This window comes from Aulonocara stuartgranti (genome assembly GCF_965226115.1).
Source record: "Aulonocara stuartgranti genome assembly, chromosome: 7".
Lineage (NCBI taxonomy): Eukaryota > Metazoa > Chordata > Actinopteri > Cichliformes > Cichlidae > Aulonocara > Aulonocara stuartgranti.
Genome location: NC_138945.1, coordinates 54,990,655 through 55,002,189, shown reverse-complemented (window position 1 = coordinate 55,002,189; position 11,535 = coordinate 54,990,655). Strand labels below are relative to the sequence as shown.

General features: G+C 39.4%; 1 protein-coding gene across 1 annotated transcript; it reads right to left on the bottom strand.

The window, feature by feature from the left end:
• Positions 1–5,845, bottom strand: svip (small VCP interacting protein). The gene is made up of 5 exons (XM_082542515.1): positions 5,503–5,845; positions 5,153–5,216; positions 4,831–4,881; positions 3,768–3,884; positions 1–1,493 (listed from the first exon to the last, which is right to left on the bottom strand). The coding sequence occupies exons 1-5, from the start codon at positions 5,523–5,525 to the stop codon at positions 1,479–1,481; spliced, it is 270 nt and encodes an 89-aa protein (XP_082398641.1). The 5' UTR covers positions 5,526–5,845; the 3' UTR covers positions 1–1,478.
• Positions 5,846–11,535: the final 5,690 nt, after the last annotated feature.

The following is an 11,535-nucleotide window of genomic DNA, read 5'->3' as shown; positions in this document are numbered from 1 at the left end:
TAGCAGAAATGTGATTTATTGTAGCAAATAACATTGGCTAGATTTCTTCTACAAAATGACAAGAGCACCAGAAGCATTTAAGGAAGGCTGTAAGAAACGCACTCAGCCAAGTAAGTCAAAGAAAATATCTTAAAACATCCGTTTTCTCCTTCATATTCCTTCAGTCTCGTTTCCATTGTAGTGGACTTGAACCTTCGAACGAAAGTGAGCATATTGGCTGATGGTGTGCAAATAAGTGTGTAACAAAAGCTTCAGTTGTAGTATGGCAATTCACAAACATTTCTCATTTAGATTAAGCAGCCATTCCATCCGTGTTTGCATACACTACAATTCAATGCAACAAACTCAAAAACTGTGCGTGATAAACAAAGTAATTTAAAAAAGGGCTCTATTAAAGTAGGGCAAAGACTAGTGCGAAGAACTAGGGCATTCTTATTGGCTGGAGAGTGCTCTACAGTTGCTCTACATCAGGGGTGTCGAACTCCAGGCCTCGAGGGCTGGTGTCCTGCAGGTTTTGGATCTCACCCTGGGTCAACACACCTGAATCAAATGATTAGTTCATTACCAGGCCTCTGGAGAACTTCAAGACATGTTGAGGAGGTCATTTAGCCATTTAAATCAGCTGTGTTGGATCAAGGACACATCTAAAACCTGCAGGACACCGGCCCTTGATGCCTGGAGTTCGACACCTGTGCTCTACATTATTCAGCAGTATTTATTAGCTGCTGCAGTTTTTGTCAAGTATAAAGTTTGTGCTTACCAAGGAATCGCCGCATTAGATGCGCCACATAGAGTTCACCTACATTCTCAGCACAAAACACCCATTTTTCCCCCCAATACAAACACACAAAATAATGACCCCAATGTGGTCTGTGTCACTGACTCGCCTCGGTGATGAGCAAGGAGCCCATTATGAGTTGGGTAAAGATAGTCAAGTTTGCACTGTTTGCACTAGTCTTTGAGTTGCCAAATAACAGAGCCCATCACAAAGTGAGTTCATGCTAAAAAGGTATATCCAACTGTTAATGGATATACGTGGAATACTCTGACTAGGAAAACCAAACACACTGAGGGAAGCTCTGTATTAATGTACAACTGCATATTATAGCGATGTTCTTCCATGTTACCTAATGGGAGTCACTGTACTGCAACACTGTATCTAATCAATCTTCACACAAATCTCACATAATTGTGTTTGCTTGCACATTACTGTGTCACCCCTGACTCGACCAAAGGTACAAACTGGTTTGTATAACTTGGCAAATTCTGCTGTGTTTTGTGTGGAATAACTTAACTGTTTTGCACCTGACAACTGTAGACTCATAACATGACACAGATACATAACAAGCAAAGAAAAGAAAAAAAAGAAAACGAAAGAAAAAGTAAAAACGGACAGCAGTTCCAACATCTTTCAAGTCATCTTGCAGCAATACGTTATATATTTAGACATCCGAGTTCAGACTTTACCATCAGGATTTTCAGCCCACCTGCCACTACAGGAAAAAAGAAAAACACAACACAACAAATTACAACAATGTTTATCATTCACAATGATAAATAGCAATCATTGATATGAAATTATCCTCTAGAATAACCAATCACTTCAAAATACAGTCACATTTTAATTAGCTTCAAAACTATTATAAAAGTTCTTTTGCAAATGTCAAAGATTTTTCTAGTTTAATTTTTTTTTAAAAAGCTGACTGGTAAAGTTCAGGCCAGAAAAAAGAACACAAACACAGACATGCTCGAAGTGGTGTTTAATGATTTCTAACCCATCTTATGGGTAACTACTAGGGGTGCAACGATACTCGTATCGATATTGAACCGTTCGATACAGTGCTTTCGGTTCGGTACGCATATGTATCGAACAATACAAAATTTTGAATTTATTTTATCAACTTTCCTTCTGACAATGCTGTCTGTGTTGAGCGCTCAGTGGATCTGCGCTCGACAGTGCAGCCTAGGCGGAGTAGTCGAATGCAGATTCACTGAGCGCAGGGCAAGCTAGCGAGACAGAAGTTAAGCTCTCCTTGCAACATGGCAAATTGAACCCCCCCCCACCCTCATTCAGATCTGGCGTTTGGAACTATTTTGGTTTTCATGTGACGTATGACCCTGAAGGTAAGCGCGTCATGGACTAAAGTAAAACAGTATGTTGGATGTACCACGCAATGCTCAATTACATTGGTGGGAACTAGTGTGTTAGCGCAGTTAGCTCGTTAACGTGTTGACGCCGTCCAGCCCCATGCACGGGGCGATCCACGGTAGCTCGTTAACGGAGATTTGCCGTGTTGTGGCTTTAACGTCATTTCAACGAGATTAACGCTGACAGCGCTAGTGGGAACACAACGAATATGACTGCACATTTACTCCGACAGCATCCTAGTGCAAAGACAAGTGGAAGCAGACAAAAACAACAAGGACGCATGCTACAAACCCGAGTCATACCCGAGTCATTTAGACAGCCGTTAGCACATGATTCTCCTTATGGGGACCTGATATGTTTAATATGCTGCTGAGAATATAGCCCAGAAGAAGCGTGTAGTATAGCTTTTATTTTGGAAAGAGCCATTTCTCTGTAATAAACTCTCTTTTCCAAAGATGAGTGATTCCTCAATCAGATATATTTATTTTTTTTATTACTTTGTTGTTTCAGCAACATTAAATTTAAAAACTGTACTTTTGAGTTAAAATATATATTTATAATTTTAATAAATGACAAATTAAAAAGGCATGAACATTTTTTTTTGTATCAAAAAAATATCGAACCGTGACACCAAAGTATCGAACCGAACCGTGAATTTTGTGTATCGTTGCACCCCTAGTAACTACATGCTGTGCAGCTGTGTTCAGGTTTTGCGTTTCTGCTTTATTACTTGAAGTAAAACAATGGAAACTATGCTGGTGCTGAATGTTTCTGCAGACAGGCCGGAACATAAACACCCCTGTTATCTTCTTCACTGCTGTGGTTTGGATTGACATAAACTCCATGTCAACCCAAAGTTCATATTTCAAATTCCAAATAACTCCCTGCTGTGTTTCAGACATTTTGTGCATGAATTTACGTTAAAACAATAAAAATAAATAAAAACATTCTGCAGCCTAGTGTCCCCATTCCTTTTTACCCCTTATTGAAGTGTGAATATTTTTTATGATGTTACTTGAAGATAAAGTGTATAAGCACACAGTCTAAAGAACAAAAATATATGCCAATACATAATTCAGAACTGTGTTTGATAGTGTGTTGGTCCTGTTGTTATGTTGGCTTGGTTGTGCCACTTTGTGTTCGTAGCTTTTCTAGCCTTGTGTTTTCATATCTCAGTGTTGATTAAAAAGGGCAACTTGTTCTTTTTTTAATCATATGATGTTTCAATTATTAAAGATGCAAAAAAACCTTTTTTAATGAGTTAATGAATTCAATTTAATGTAGCCCTAAAAATAAGACATGCCATAAGGACTTTTACACCTGAGTTGATAAAATACAGGTATAGCTCATCTATAAGATTTATGATGCACTCAAGACAAACTTTTAAATGAGGCTCTGAAGGCAGGATGTCTCATTTTGTTGAAATATCTTTACTGAGGAGATGGGTCAAGGAGAGGTATCGAGCATGTGCAATCCTGTGTCTCTCAGTATAACCAAAGCGTTTTTTGATCACTTTGATTCCCTCTGAGTCATGAGTTTATGGCCCACCACTGCCACTATCTACAACAGATACTTCTGTTTTTAACCCGCTAAGTTTGAGGATAAACACACAACTGACCTTCAGCCCGCCACCACCACCTGACACAGAGGTGCTCATCGCTTGTTTCTCAGCTTCTTCCTGTTTTTTCCTTTTCCTTTCGACTGCTTCTGGATTTTTAACACCCCTGTACGCCGTCTGGAAAAAAGTGTGGGGTATAATCAAGTGCCAAGATGCAACAGCTTGATAATAAGTGTTTTGTTTTGTCTATATTTTCAGCATATACAAACAGTCTCAAAAGCATGCATGTGGGTTTTAATAAATTATTTTACCACAACCTTTCAGGTGCACACAAGGCTTGTTCAACCACAACCAGCGAGGGGGCATTCAACTGCCAAATAAGGCAGTTCAGCTGGAGGTTGAAGCAGCTACTTTCAGCAGTGCTGTGCTGCTCAACTGAGACGACTGTGGGTTGTTAGAGACCAGTGCTTTGACCTGCATCAGAGTGTGAACTGTCATGGTGTTGGAAGATTTAAGGATGAAAACGGTGACTGGGAGCACAAGGTTGTGGTAGTTAAGCCAATCCAGAAGACTCACCTGGCCAGGTAGAGTTTTTCACCCTGGTCCAGGTCTACTTACCTTGAGAGAACTCTAGTGCGTCTCTTTTTCAAGTGGGTTTTCTGTGCGATAAAAAATACTCACCACACTGTAAACTAACTCCACCTTTAATACTGCACTCAGTTACCAGATTACTGGGTACGTATGTGGCGCCAAAGACACAGTCCAATACATAAATACCGGTAAATAATACATTTTGTGAAGTTCAGTTTTTGGTGAAACTTTTGTTTGTTTGTTTTTTTACAGAGCTCACTTTAAGAATGGTGACTTTTATTCATATTTTAATTCTACTACCAAAAATGCACTTCTAGTGATGTTATAAAAAAGCTAAAACAAAAAACAACACAATTCAACTTCACTGCTGATTTCAATGAGTGATGGCAGAGTTCATGTTTGTACTTGTACTGAATAACACACCTCTGCTATAGCGAGCTGCACCCAGTAACCTGGTAAATGTACTACACACGTGTAACAATGTTTTAGTACTTGAAAAATGGACAATAAGACGCGACTCGTCGTAACTTACCTCTTTTTGTCTCTTTTCGGCGGCTTCAGCTAACTGTTGTCTCCGGGTCTCCTGTTGGAAACATGGGAAACTTGTGAGCTAAAGCTGTCCTCTCTGAGCTAAGCATGTTGGGCCTGAAGCATACTTATTAACATGCCGCTGTTCACATACAGTCAACGCCTCCTCTGCGTTACCTACCAGGGCCCATTGGTGTCCTAATGGTGATTAATCAAATTCACGTGGGCTCAGCTAATTCCTATATCAATTCGTGCTCATTACTACTATACAGCTGACCGAATTATTGTTAAAGCTGTGTAATAACAATCATAGTAACTTAACTTACAGGATCTGGAGTGACCACAACGTCGTCCGCTGCTCCACCAAGGCACGGTAAGCACATCCCCATACTTCAGTTTTTAATTTAGGCAGTAAAAGGCAACGCTGAAAATTAGTTTTCTCTGTTTTCGTGGTGCCTAACTACAAAACTAACTAGATGGCAGGCCCGTTTATAATGCTGGGTGAGAGTTCAGGCAAATAAAATAGGAGCAGCAGCAGCTTCTATTCCCAACTACTACTACTGCTGTTGGGTCATCTGGCATAACGTTACCGTTAGCTACGGAACATTAGCATTCTAGCTAGCGGCTACCACTACAAGCCCAGCTGCGTCTCCAAGCAAATTACTCCTCCTCGCACCTCTTGTTTAATCGCCGCGACATTTGGAAAACAGCAGTGTGGAAGTCAGACGCCTCAGTCAAATGCTTTTTTTCCTCCTTTGAGTTTGTTTTGGTCCGAGATCAACTGGCTGACGAGTCAGCCAAAGTATGTTCACTAGCGATAGGTTAGTAAACACTCTTTTACTGTTCGCCTCCAATAAAAACAAGAGTAACCATACTGCAATACCACCATGAAAAACACAAAAAATTTACTACTGTTTTTAACAGTTGACAGTACAGTAAGTAGTTGTAGTCTTATTTAGTTTTTACTCTCTGAATAACAATTAGGTGTAGCGGGACTTTGAACATAACTAGCTGACAAGGGGCGGATACTTCGCTTGTAGATAGGTCAGCAGCACCACCTTGTGGCGAAGAGTGGAACGAATCGAATGAGAAATACTTTATATTCTTTTGTTACAACGACAATAGTAATGATAATGATAATAATAATAATAAACCTAATAACTAATATTAACTAGCAGGTATATTTCTGCTAGATATATAAACTGTTTTATTCAAGTGATAGCAGGTGGGAGTGGAGTTGAATATGTTACAGAAAGTGCTCTGCTGCTTGTCCAGTAAGGGGTGCCGAGGGCAGTTGGGATTTTCCCTGATGGATAACAGACCTATTCTCCACCACGACAAAAGTGTCCAGTTTGCAGCCAGTCATAGACCCAACCTTCCTAATCGGTTTATGTAGTATGCTGGTGTCACCAGCTCCCCAGCAGACCACTGCAAAGTACACTGTGTTCACCACAGCTGAGTGACAGAAAATATCCATGATTTTGCTGCACACTTTGAAGAATCTCAGGAAATTAGATCTTGCTCATCCCCTTTTTGTGTATGGCATCTGTGCTGATCTTCCACTTCAGCCTGATGTAAATGTGGATGCGCATAATCAAAATAATAACAAAATATACGACAAAAGTTCTTTCAGATCTACAAACAAGCCTCGTTACTTAGCAGAAATTTTAAAATGTCTTCGGTCACTTATTTTGGTAGTTATTGTCAGTCAGAATGAGAATCAGAATACTTTATTAATCCCTGGGGAAAGTATGTAAATTAGTTATCTAACTTGTGAAATCCAATTGTCATCTGGGCATCTGCATGGAGTCCAGTGAAATCTGATAAAGGTTTACTGACTTACACTCAAAAAAGGTATTACAAGCTCTTGTTTCCCAATGGTAGTTATGCATTTAACATCATCTTTGCTCTTTTGAGAATTTTTATCACAGATTGTAATTCTCTCTGGTAACAAGTGTTTTTGCTGGATATACTCCCCTGTAATAAGATATTATAATACCAGGATATTATATCCTTTTATTCTCATTCCCACAAGGACTCTCGTGGTGTACACATAACTACCTTGCAAGCAGAATTCACCCCCTATAACCTGCACAGTAAATGTTGAAATGATCAGATCAACAAAAATGTAAACAAATGTTTAGGGTTCATTATTCCCTATAAATCTTGTTTTGAAGCAAAAATGAATTAACACAACAAAACGCTAAAAAGTTTTTATTAAAAAAAAAAAAAAGACCCTTAAAGGGGTGGATAGATTCACAGTATGTTCTCTTAATACACTTACACTCTAACTTACACAATCTCCCGAGAAACCTTTGTGTGTGAAATGAGTAATGTTCCATAAAGCACTCAATATGCTACAGTCAATAGTCTGAGAGTTTAATGTTGTACCCCTCTTTGTCGGACCAAACCTCAAACTCCACCCATTCATCCCTGCTGCAGCGTCTGGGCTATTTCACAGCTTTAAGTGCTGCACTGTGGGACTGACAGGTCCATGAGGCTGCACAGCGTTTGCAGTTTGTGCAAGTTATCATTCAGAAACTTATTGATGGGGGAATTATACTGAAGGTGGAAGCAAATGCAATGGAAGTTAAGGCGTCACAAGCTCTAGGCACCTCCTCAGGTAGGTTCAGCTCACTTCTGAGCAGCTAGCTGTAAAAATAAAGGGCTTAATATTAGCTGACTTGATAGACTTGATATGATCTGTTATACAACGTTATCTTATTTCACCCAGCTTGCTTATTTAATGGCTTTGCCTTTGGTAACAAACCTATTTGCTGGCTATACTCTCGTGTATATGCTGTTCAATATTCAGCTGTTTTCCCGCTCTTTTTTGTGTGGAATAAACAAACGCTAATATTATGCAGTCATTCAATAACATTGCATGCTGTAGCAGTGCATGCTTTTCATAGTGCTTGCAACATGAGCATCTGATGAGAGCATGAATCTTTCATATGTATGAAACATGCTGGTAATGCTCCTGATGAACACTGATACTGGTGGGTTAATTTATTAATGAAGCATGATGTTAAATGAATAGCACTTGGAAGTGAAGTTTCATCATGGTCAATAATAATTTTCCTTGGAGAGGTGGGTGTTCTTCATGTCATTTTCTATAAGTTAGGAAGAGAGAAAGTGGCCCAGCTTGTGCTTGACTAGAACTGATGCGCCTTCTTGGAGCATGCTAACTTATCAGTGTCTGCACAGCACTCAGGAAAGCTCATTGTAATCTTGTACTGAAAACCTAAGTGGTAAGCCACAGACTGATAAAAGTAAAGAAACTTATTTTCTTTTTTTCCTAGCGAAATCCAACAAACATGTCTTGTGTCATTCAGTTCAATGAGGCGGCTAACTAACGCACGAGTGGAGTGGCTTTTATTAGCTGCTCTAAATCACCTCTGCCACAGGCAATCGGGGAAATGGTAAATGCTGTGGTTATCCCATCTGTGCTGAGTGGGCGATGTATGACCAGGGGACAGGCGCTCTTGAGGGGGAGGGCGCGGGGGCCAAATCGTGACGTGGTGGCGCGGCAGGAAGTGTCATGAAGTGGTCGCAAGTCATCAGGAGTTCAAAGCTGTGAGTGTATTCTGGTCCATTTGGGTCACTTCTCCCTGTGACTGCCTCACATGAAGCAGAGATGTCACAGAAACAGTTTCTGATAGCGAGCGACCCGGGACGTGACCAAGTAACTGTGCCCACGATGCTTATTTTGTAAATGTCAGGTTTTAAAATCCCAGTTAGTTCACGCTCCGAGAGTCGCTGCAAAATGTTATCTCTTGCTGAAAACAATGAACTGTAACGAAAACAATACTGCAGAATGACAGAGTGAAGCTGGATGACTTTAACCTGAAACTTCTGTATGAAAAACGAGGCCGTAGCTTAAAGTGACATGAGTGTTCAGGTGAATATGCAACATTTTTTTTCCTTTTTTGCTGACAATTTGTATTTTTTCAACTTTCCAGCACTGGACACCCGATTCCTTGCTGACTTTTGTAACATATATCAATCAATTTATATAAAGAAAAACACAAAAATCAGGAACAAACTGATGACCCAGCATAGGCAGGTGTTTTCTGAAATCCTCTTCTTCTCTTTTTTTTTTTAAAGTAAGGATAATAAAGGCAACAGGAGGTTTCCCCTGTGCCCTCTTGTTACACTTGATTCTTTTTGTTCTTTTTGTTATAGTGTTGACAGGCCATGCATACAGACCTGCTGCTTCATAATGCATTTTTTAATAAATCTGAAGAAGGCCAGTATATTGTTCAGTCACTTTGGATTAGAGAAAGAAGCACGCATGTTACAGCCATTTATGTGGCCTAAAGTGATTCACACAGACTAATGTAAGCTGTCCAGGCTCATAACAGCTTGGAGTGGTCATCGTGTAATGCAAATACCACACAGTAAATTTCCCATACGCGGACATGCACCTCCCTTTAGCTTACATGTGTTAAAATGATAAACACTTAGGCCCTTTTTATTGAATTAACAGCAGGGGTAGATGTGCACCTGACTACACTTATCACGAAAAATTACATTATCAGCTGCTGACGTTGACAAGTTTTAGCTGGCTTGAGTGCGAGCACATTAAGCAGTTAAAAGTCCAGTATGTGTTTCTGGGATTTGTTGTGTTCGGTCATGCTTGTGAGTCCAGCCCTCAGGAAAGTTTGGCTGCCGTGTAAAACGGAAATAAACCAAAACACTTAAAAAAAAAATCCAAAATGAGCCAGACATTCAAATTGTTTTTTTGAACAGAGCTGTGAGCTTTTAATGGAGTCACTCTTTCCTCGACAGCTCATCGCAGATTCGCGTCTGTTTGAGACGGGGATTTAGTCAGCTTTGAAACGCACTTGTTTAAATAAATAATCAATCTTCCAGGAAGTTTGAGTAGGAAGTTCCCTGCTCATCAATCGATACCTAATGTCTCTATAGTTTTTGAAACCTTCAGGAGAACATACTGCTGCACTTAGCACGCACATCTTTAATGGACGCAAGCACATTTTGGCAATATGTTTCTCCCTACTAGTTTTCCAGAGCTTTGATGACCTGGATGTTGCACTTTCTTTGATCATCCCCTCAAAGTGTTATGATCTCGTTAATGGCAGAAAGTTTAACATTTGGCATTTCAGTCACAAACTGTACTCAACATGTCTGCTTACCAAAGTTTACTTTTCTTGTGGGCTTCATTAAAATGAGACATTAAATCTGTGAAGAGTCATTTCTGACATGAAAACTCTTAATGTTACTGAGTCATGTTGTTTGGACTGTGAGCTTCCTGTTGGTCTTAATGAGGCTAAATATACACATCTCCCTTCATTACACACACACACACACACACACACACACACACACACACACAGGATTGTTATTTTCCTTTTTACAATTAAAATGTGGTTAACCTTGGTGTGACCTGTTTAAGACTATGAATCGTAGCCTCCACATTAACTGATTACAGCAATTATTTCAGTTTAACTTGTTTAAATAGAATAAATAATAATAAACTGGTTAAATATAGTGTAATGTTTAAGAGGCCTTAAGCCGTTTCACCTTGTGTTCATTATTTCAATTCAACACATTCACACAAAGAAGAGCAAACACTGAGCATAAAGAATTCTAATCAATTAAATTGAGTTAAAAAAAAACAATTTTCATACACTAAAAAGTCACTTATTGTGCTTTTTCTTATCTACTGTATTCAGATATTCAGTATATACTTTCACTATAGTGAACTATGTTTTATTTACTGCTTCTAAAAGCCACATATTTTTTTTTAAAAATAGATAAAATAAAAAAATACAAATAAAGATAAATATTTTTTTGAAAGTACTCTAACTCTATGCAAGTCTTCTTTTTTCTTTCTTTCTTTTTCTTTTTAAAAAGAGCAAATTTCTGTTAATATTAGATCTGCAAATTTTCTTTGTGTTCTCTCCCATTTTTCCCATTTTAAGGATGCTCAAATCAAACATGGTCAGAGTTTCAAATATAGAGGTCAGTGCAGTGTGGACATGAAATAATTCCAGTGAGTCAAAAGTTCAGACTTCGTGGTGCTCTAACAGCTCTGTTTCATATAAGATCAGTCAGAGCACGCATCCTTACTGTGGTCATCTCGGTTACACAGCTGAGGTTAGGAACAGTTCCACCACCTGCTGTTCAAATGTAATGCTGGCAGGAAGAAGAATAAAACTGGCTTCAAGGGAGAAATACCTGTAGATTTCATGAACTAAGGCCCATAATGCACTGTGTATCATGCATAGCTACTCTGGGGTGGCTTTAGCTCAGGCGGTAGAGCAGGTCATCTACTGATCAGAAGGTTGGTGGTTCAATTCCTGCATTCCAAATATCCTTGGGCAAGATATTAACCCCAAATTGCTCTCCGATGCATCCATTGGAGTATGAGTGTGTGACTGTTACTTAGAAGGCACCTAGAAAAAATGTGCTGGTGTTAATGGGTGAATGCTTTGAGTGCTCAGAAGAGTAGAAAAGCGCTATATAAGAACCAGTCCATTTACCAGAGTAGTAAGTAAAAGGAGTCAAGGGTACAAAGAGAGAGGCCCCCCTCACGCATCTCTCCCGAGTCCTGCTTCAAAGTTTTGGTGTTAAGGTTTCTAATACAGTCCCACTTAGTTTCCAGATGGGTGGGTTCACAAGAAGAATAGAGGTGTTTGACAATATAAGTGATGTCCTCATTTATACTGTTGAACTCTAGTAGAGA